Source organism: Polypterus senegalus, chromosome 12, assembly GCF_016835505.1.
Source record: "Polypterus senegalus isolate Bchr_013 chromosome 12, ASM1683550v1, whole genome shotgun sequence".
Taxonomy (NCBI): domain Eukaryota; kingdom Metazoa; phylum Chordata; class Cladistia; order Polypteriformes; family Polypteridae; genus Polypterus; species Polypterus senegalus.
The window spans coordinates 141035578-141045155 of NC_053165.1; the positions used below are offsets into that span (position 1 = coordinate 141035578).

The following is a 9578-nucleotide window of genomic DNA, read 5'->3' on the forward strand; positions in this document are numbered from 1 at the left end:
TTTTTTTTTGTATTAATTTGTGTAGGTGGTCTCAAGTGACTTTATGGGTGACCCTCACTCTTCCATCTTTGATGCTGATGCAGGAATTTCCCTCAATGACAACTTTGTCAAGCTTATTTCATGGTAAGACTCTCTTATTTTTTTCACATATGACTCCTCTGTTATTAGTAAGATTTCTCTAAACCCTGCTGCTTATATGCATACAGAAGAAAGGTGACCTTGCAATCTCAGTTGTTACTACTGATTCATGTTTTCAATGTTTAGAACACTTTACTTTCTTTTTCTTTTTCTTTAAAAATGCATTTCCTATAAATAGTATTCATGTTGTTGAAAAAAGTTTGCTTTGCTGTAAAATGAAATATGAAGTCGGGCTTTTCGGCTATTGTTTAGTATGAGAAACATTACAATATCGGTCTATATTTTTATTTGTATCACATGTACAGATTGCAGTGAACTTCTTACTTCCACATCCTAATCAACATGCAAAATGCCATCCTTCTCTGGCATCATGATTAGTGATTATAATTAAAGCTTACCTCAGAACTTCTTTCTTTTCTGAAATAACTAGCTTACCTTGAAACTTGTGTTCCTAACCTGAAAAATCAAAGTAAAAATACAATTATATACTTCCTTTTAAATAAGTTTTATCAAAAATGCAGCAAATAGCCAACTTGTATTCTCTTACTGATACAACTGATGCAACCAATTATCAACAGAAATCGCATCATCAGTTGAAGGACGTCCACCCATATTTAATGAAGATGCTTCATATTAGTATAGCAATGAACGTAAACTGCTTTATGAAGACAAATTAACATTGAAAGAAATCCAACATAAGCGTAATGAAAGGCATAAAAATACATATTTGAGAAAATTGATTTTATGGATGAGAAGGGCACAGTACAGAAAGGCTACCCAAAGATGTACTGTATAGTAACTTTATAGATATTACAGTCCTTTACAAGGTAAGGCAACTTGTGCTTATAATAATTTTAAAGCAGTTATAGTGCAAGCAAATACAAAAAAAAAATCATACAAAATCTAAACTATAATTTGCCTAAAAACAAGAGGAAAAACTCCAAGACCAAGTTCGGGAAGGTATAATGTGCTATAAAGAGACAAAACATGTAAGTCCTTTCAGTCCTCAGGCTTGGGTATATGGGTTCTTTAAATTTTCACACACCGAATTCTCTTTCTGTCTTATCCATCTCTGTTCCTTATTGCCACTGGTTTATCCCACTGCTGCCACCATAACGTGAAGGTTCTGGTTGGCCCCATGATCCTAGGCAACTTGAACCCGGAAACATTGATAGTCATAAACTGAGATTAGCCAATGCAATGAAGACACTTACATAAGAGAGATGGTGTAACATTGTGCAAAGTGCTTTTATTTCTATCCATTAGTCTAGAGTTTAAAACCTCAAAGTGCAAAATATGCAAATCAAATAAATAAATGATAAAATCCAGTGCTGATGTTCAGCCTGAAAACCAACAAGTATAATTAAATTTCACTTGAGAAACCAGGTCTCCTGCCTTAATAATTAGTCCTTTACATAATGGCTCTCTGCCCCACCAACTCACTCCAATGGGTCTTCCCAGCTGGCAGAGACACCAACAACTGCAGTTGCTCTCAACCGGTCCCCCTCCCGCAAACCTCCACTAGGCTTCCATCCCGATCCCTGCTTCACCCTGTTGCTCAGTAGGGACATCCCTTGGAGTGCCATGGCTTCCCTCCTGCACAGGGGCTACTGCCTCCACACTTCAGCACTTCAGCACTTCCTCCTCTTTGCCTCTGGTTTCCTTCGAAAGCCTCCTTCCTTCTTTTCCTTTACAGCTCTTTTTAAACCCTTTGTGGGTGCAGATGACGTAATAACACATTCCATTGCACTAATTCGGCAGTTACCTGCTGCACGTTTATGCATGTGAATACTTAGCCAGTGCCTCACTGCACTTCACTACTGCTCACCTACGCTACACCTGGGCATAAATACACTGTTTTATCTTAAGACTTGCACCATCATGCACCTCTCCTTAGCACAGTCTGGCTTTATGTCAAAGCCTTTTGTTTCAGATTATCATCAATACCATGACATGTGTTGGTGGTGCATCATTCTATGGAGATACGCCTGTGTATCTATCTCGGTTAAGACGGATGGAAAGATGGATGCAGAAAAGTGCAGAGAAATCCATGAGAGGCCCATGTAGTTTCAAAGTGACCTTAGACTTGACTATTTTTCCAGCAAGGCAATGAAAAAAAGATGCTTTATGGTTAAAAACAATTGAGATACGTATTGGCAGGTTTGTGATGGACTAGTGCCTCATCTCACAAGAACTCCTGCAAAGACAGGCTCCTGTTTTTATTAAGTTTACAAAATTAGTTTCTATTTTTCATTTAGCTATTATTTTATAAGGCCATTTGTAGACCTTCATATCAGGTAATGTAATTTTTGAACATTCTGTTTTGTGTATGTCCTACACTTAAGGTTCATATTGCCTTTGACTTTTCTTTTTTTTTTGAGTGATTTAAAGAGAGTATTCAATTCCTCATGTACTGCATATGCAAATGGATAGCACACAGACTAATTGTGATCTAACATGAATACGGGGTCTTGTCTGGTCTACCCTTTGCTGTTAGCACCTAAGAGCTGTTCATTTCTTAAGTAGTTTGAGTTTTGGTATAATGTCTGCTTTAAAATAAAATCAATCTAAAAGAAAAAAAATCATTTGAAAAAATGAAAGGAATAGACATAAATAGAAAACTGAATACGGGTGTTTGTTTTTTGATAACTAATTTTTTTTTCAAGCAGCTTTTGATTTCTATTTTATCAGTATCTTTATTTTCTCGTATTCCTTACAGGTATGATAATGAATATGGATACAGCAACCGTGTGGCTGACCTTCTCAACTACATGTTTTCCAGGGAGTAGTGACCTGTTAGTCTTCCTCCACCTTCTTCTGGATCAGTACTGCCCTCTAGGCCATTGCACACTGCTCCGCTCCACTGCCACTATAGTTTTGCTGTAAGGCCAGTTGCTTCCTGGGGCTGCCATAACCCCCTGTCCCCTGATTCTACCTCCTTCTCTTGGAGGTGGCCAGTTATTGCATAGTTTGTGTGTTGCGTGTTTGAATCCTTCCAGGGGGCAAGTGCTGAATGGCACATCTATGCCCTTCTGCATTGAGGATATATACAGTCACGCTTGGTTGTTGTAGTACTCTCATTGGATGTATTTTATTCTTGGTGTTCAAAAACCTAAGTAACTGAAATAAATCTGAACAAATTCACCCAGTTCTTTTTTGTGTGGATATTATTATATATTTTGAAACATTTACATCCATTTATTTTGTTAGCCTGCCTTCTTCTGTAAACGGTAACTACTCCAGAAGAAGTCCGATTACTTCGATGTCACATTATGTAACTTCTAGTCAGAGGATATCTCAGACTTACAGATTGCAGTTTCTGATCTCTAGACTGTGTCAGTTTAAACAACTGAAGGATGCTGGTCATATCAAATTTAGCAACTGTGTGACAACCTATGAGCACTGTCATGCTCTCCTCTATTTCTGACAGCCAATAGCATGCTGCCTGACAGAGCCTGTGCTGTAGGAAGGGTTAATAGTGAGTTCAGCCACCAATCTCATCCCTTTTTTTTTCTTCATTCTGTTGTGGTACATAAAACATGAAACATCAGAAAGATGTGGTTCTCTTCTGTTTGTGAGGTCCAAAACTCCTGTTTCTTATTCCTCATTCTTGCAGTATATGCCATGTATGTCTGGATGAGAATTTACTATATTGAACGTCAGCTCTCAAGTACACAGAGCTCACCCCACGCGTAAAGACAAAAATCAAACCTGTTTGTGATTTTAATAGAGTGAGTCATGGACTGAGAGGTTGAGAGTTTTACTTACTTTTGGCAGTGACATTCATGTCTCTGGTGACTCTTCCTATGAAGTCAGTAGATGGATTGGGAAAGCATGGGGGGTCATGAGGTCACTGGAAAGGGGTGTGTGGCGCTCCCGAAATCTATGCAAAAGGACGAAGGTCCAAGTCTTTAGAGTCCTGGTGCTTCCTGTCTCCACCTCTTCTCCTCCTCAGTCTTTGTCTCCTTCCTCCCGCCTCTGGCCCCTCAATGGAGTGAGGCGGCTCCTCTTATGCAGGTCCTGGGAATGTTCCAGGTGGCTCATCACTATTACCTGGAATTGCTCGCAGGTGTGCCGGAGGTCCTCTACAGGGCTCTGCAGCTCCTCCTGGTGGCCCCCACAGAACCCAACGGGGCTTCACTAAACTCCAGTTCCCAACGTGCACTGCAGGAATCCATGGTGCCACAGCCGCCCAGGAGGGCTCCCCTCTAGTGTCCCAGAGGAGGTATTACCTCATCAATGCCCTTTAACCGGGTCCTTCCGCCCTGCTGGCATCCTGGCCAGATACTGGCCATGGCTGTCTATCACAAAGGTTATTAAAGCACATAACAGGATAAAAATGTGCTTGTTGTAGCAGTAAATAGAAGTTAAAGTGCAGGTGCTGTTAAAAATGCCCAACTGTAATATGATAATGAGGTAGTACACTGGTTAGAGAGAAACTAAACATTTTTGTCAATTCAGAATTCTGATGGCCTGTGGTATGAAACTGTTACTTACAGAAACAAAGCAGACACTTCAGTACTGTTTGCCAGATGTTAGATAATAATTAATAATAATTCTTTGCATTTATATAGTGCTTTTCTCACTACTCAAAGCGCTCAACAATTGCAGGTTAAGGGCCTTGCTCAAGGGCCCAACAGAGCAGAGTCCCTTCTGGCATTTGCAGGATTCGAACCGGCAGTCTTCCAATTGCCAATGCAGATCCCTAGCCTCAGAGCCACCACTCTGCCTGATGAGATGAGACGAGGATCCAAAAGTGGGATACTTCTACATGCTCCCCAAAATTCATAAAGATGGGAACCCAGGAAGGCCAATAATCTCAGGAATTGGCACACTGACGGAAAATATTTCAGGATGGGTTGAAAGCATTCTCAAACCCCTTGCCAGTAACACACCCAGCTATAAACAGGATACTACCCACCTCCTTAAAAAACTTGCTGCCCTAGACACCATTTCTGCGGGAGCCTTCCTTGTTACAATGGATGTGGAGGCATTATACACAAACATCCCCCATGATGATGGAACTATGGCCTGTCAGACGTACCTGCAACAACACGGCTTACAAACAGAGCCAGTGATACAATTGATAAAATTCATACTAACTCACAATGTGTTTTCTTTTGGTCAGGACATTTACTTACAACTAATGGGAACTGCAATGGGATGTCGTTTCACACCCCATTATGCAAACTTATTCATGGCAAGATTAGAACAGGACTTCTTGTCAACATGTGCAATAAAACCAATGCTTTACCGTTGCTACATAGATGACACTCTTATAATCTGGACCGCAATCGAAAAAGACCTTCTTTGCTTCCATAGGAATTACAATTAATTCCACCCCAACATAAAGCTTAAATTAAATTATTCACAAACAGAAATCAGCTTTCTGGACACTACCATTCACATAAAGGACGGTACCCTTATGACCTCTATTTTTCACAAACCAACAGACAGTCGGACGTATCTAAGAAATTACAGTTTCTACCCAAAGCATATACGGAATTTCATCATCTACAGCCAGGCAATACGTTACAATCGTATTTGCTCATAGCCAATGCATCGGGACACACAACTGCAGAAACTCAGGACAGACTTCATTAAACAAGGATACACTCCCAAATCAACAGACCTACAAATCAGGACAGCTACGACTATACCCAGATAAAACCTTCTGGAATAGAAAGGTGCGGAAAACCAAGAACCCGGGTCCCACTAGTTGTAACTTATCATCCACATCAGGAAACACTTCACAAAATTATGAAAGAGCTTCAACCCATGGTACAGAAAGACAATAAACTGAAGGATATATTCCCAGAACCTCCCCTCCTTGCATACAGACAACCACCAAACCTCAAACAACTGATTGTCCCAAACTCTATGTGTGCCTCCGCAGCAAGTGGCACATCTCCCTGCCTACAGAAAAGGTGTGGCACCTGTGCACATATCTACAGGACAGATCAGGTAGTTAGACCACATTGCCAGCAGGAGCATAAAATAAAGGGTCCGTTCACATGCAAATCTGCTAATGTGGTCTACCTAATCATGTGCATAAGGTGCCCCAACACTAGACTGTATGTAGGGGAAACTGGTCAGACACTGCGCCAGCGAATGAACTCACATAGATTTCATATTAATCAGAACAATATTGATCTTCCAGCAGCAGTACACTTTAACAGTAATGGCCACAGCATAAAGGATCTGAGGGTCACTGTGCTTATGGGTAATTTCAAGACAACAGGAGTGGAGAAAATGGGAATACAAACTTTTGCTTAAATTCAACACTCTATAAAATGGTCTTAATATAGACAAGAGTTTTATGAGCAGATATGTGGACTAACAGATGCTTTACATAATAAGTGGGGAGTTTACTTTGACCACCACTAATGTGCAGCATCCTCCTGGATGATAAGACAGCAGCTGCCATTTTATGTCAGTATGCTCACTTCCCATTAGCTGTTATGTGGTGAAGGGGTGAGAGACAGTTAGCCAATTACAGACAGGGAATGATTAGGGAGCCAGCATGACTAGGCAGTGGTGGGCAATATAGCCAGGAATTCAGGATACATCCTACCCTTTATGAAGGATGCTCAGCAATCTTTTATGACAACAAAGAGGCAGGTCCTCAGTTTTACACCTCATCCAAAGGACGGTTCCATCTTTATAACACAATGCCCTGTCACTGCACTGGGGGCAATGGGATCCACATTCAGACCACGGGGTAAGCAATCCCTGCTGGCCTCACAAACACCTCTTTCAGCAGCAACCCAAGCTTTTCCTGGTTGTTCTCCAATTCCAGTACTGGCTAGGCCATGCTTAGGTTAAGGTGAATAATCTGTTCTGAATTGAATGTGGTATGACTTCTAGCTAAAATAACATGGTACTGTATCAATTACTATTACTAATGTTACATTATTAAGACAATTTTGATGAAAACAGGCCATTTAGCCCAACAGGCACACCAATGAAATTCACTTAGATTCTCCAAAAATTACTTCAAGTTGAGATTTGGATGTCTATAAAGTTTTCACTCTTCCACACCACTTAGTAGTTTAAAATGTCTGACTTAAGTGAACGTCTGCTTTATTACAGGAGTGTCTGTTGCAGTGGAGCGATGGATGTGCCCTCACAAAGACACGCTGTGCTGCTTGAACCAATTTTTTTCTTTTTTGTCATTTTTTTTTACTTTGGGCTAGTTTACCCTGAGTTTCTACATCAGGAGCAATCAAACTTTGGAAGTGTCCCAACATAATTTATGAATATAAAGATAGATGAAACAAATTTAAATATGATAATAAAACTCTGTGCCAAACTTGGAAACAAAATTGATGTTGTTGCACCGAAATTCATTTTTATAATTAATAAATGCATTTACTAAATCATCAGCTACTTTTGGTGTCTGCTGCCATGAATCTGGCAAAATGGTGGGAAAAATCTGAAGCTGTACCTCTTGAATCCAATAATATCCAACTGCAGAGCCAGAGCACCATATGTCACTGCAGGTCTACAGCAGCAGTTCTAGGCCAGCAATTATTGTTACAGAAGTTAAGGTTAGGGTTAGTATGGTTAACATGTTGGATAAATGATTAATGTTAGGAGTTTGTTTTATTATGGTTAGGGTTTAGCGTGGTTAGCCTGTCAAGGAATTTGATTTGTGACGACGTATAAACGTTTATTACCAGACTACTGGTTCTAGACACGCGGTGATGTCACTTCCGCCCTGAAACGGTAGTCGTAGACCTGCGGTGACGTATGGCGCTGTTGCTCAGCAGGACGCTATATCACCTTGAATGTGTACTTGTTAATAATGCATATGTAGTAGCGCAGTCGTGCTTCCTCTGTTTCGTGTCTGTATCAGCATTCATTTAACAGAAGGATTTGACAGCAATGCGGTTTCTAGTTGGCTCCAGAAAATGAGGAAGGCAACAGGAGAAACTGGATATATATATATATATATATATATATATATATATATATATATATATATATATATATATATATATATATATATATATTGAAAATAAACAAGGAATGCTGTGTTAGTTTGTGATGTATTCACTACTTGCAACAGATCGAGATGTCAAAAGATACAGAACTTTTCAGTATATTGCCTGTACTTCCTTTTATAACCACCAGGTAGAGCGGTGAAAAGAAATGATAAGGTCCTCACTGCCGACATGGGTGGGGATTAGGATGTCAGACCCCACCTATTTAACGTTATTCTCGTTCGCATGGTTAGATGTAGGCGAGTCGAAGCTGACATCTATGGAGGAATATTTCGGAACAAATTAAATAAATAAATGCGCAAATAAATAAAAGTATTGTGAAATGTGAGCATAAATAAATGAATGTGTCATCAAATGTTAGCCTAAATAATTTTGTCACGAAATGAGTGCATAAATTAATAAATGTGCCACGAAATATGTTTTTGTTGCTTATTTATTTAATTTTGTCCGTAACATTCCTCCAAACCATTATGAAATACGACTTGAAATAAAACTGTCACTTTAACTCGTCAAATTTGAGAGGGAGGCTCTAACACGCCCTCTAGTTACTGACTGGTGAATCGATAGCACAAGAATTAATTAGAAAAATGCTTACTACTGCCGATGAAATGAATTCTGCCGAAGATATTACGTATTTCAGAGAGAGAATTGAAGATTTATCGGAAGAAATTACAATGTTGGCGGCCCTTTTAGACTCCGATATAGATTAAACTATTTTTGAAATTATCGAAGTACTGGTGGAACGGACTCGACTAAACTCCAGTTCAGGTGACGCAGTTCCCTGCTCTGGACGTCTATCCTTTGACATTCCAGCTGAGTCAATAGAACACCTTCTGTTATGCGGTTTAAAAGTACGACAGATTGCAGATCTATATGGTGTATCGGAGAAGACGATCACAAGGCGAATGAGCCAGTCTGATATACGGTAAGCTGCAACGGCTGTATTAGTTTAGGTACTTTGGCATGGAATGTCCAAAGCAGCGCCAACTAATATTTTGAACTGAGAATTTGACCCTTGTTTTACGAGTATACTGTAAAGTCAGGTGCAAATTCGCAGCTACTTTTTCAAACAACTCTACAGCTCTGATCAGTGGCAAAGTTGTTTGAAAAAGTAGCCGCGAATATGCACCTGACTTTATACTCAGGTCAGAATAGTAGTTGGCGCTGCTTTGGGCACTCCATGTCAAAGTACCTAAACTAATACAGCCGTTGCAGCTTACCGTATATCAAACTGACTCATTCGCCTTGTGATCGTCTTCTCCGATACACCATATAGATCTGTAATCTGTCGTACTTTTAAACCGCATAACAGAAAGTGTTCTATTGACTCAGCTGGAATGTCAAAGGATGGACGTCCAGAGCAGGGAACTGCGCCACCTGAACTGGAGTGTAGTCGAGTCCGTTCCACCAGTTCTTCAATATTTTCAAAAATAG

The 9578-nt window shown here is 40.0% G+C and overlaps 1 protein-coding gene across 1 annotated transcript in view; it reads left to right on the forward strand.

The window, feature by feature from the left end:
- The window catches only part of gapdhs (glyceraldehyde-3-phosphate dehydrogenase, spermatogenic), a 41364-nt gene extending 38078 nt beyond the window's left edge, over nt 1-3286 (forward strand). The window contains exons 10-11 of the mRNA XM_039773625.1: nt 26-123; nt 2858-3286. Of these exons, the coding sequence (XP_039629559.1) occupies nt 26-123; nt 2858-2927 (168 nt within the window). The 3' untranslated portion in view covers nt 2928-3286. The remainder of the gene's footprint in view (nt 1-25; nt 124-2857) is intronic.
- The last annotated feature ends 6292 nt before the right edge of the window (nt 3287-9578 follow it).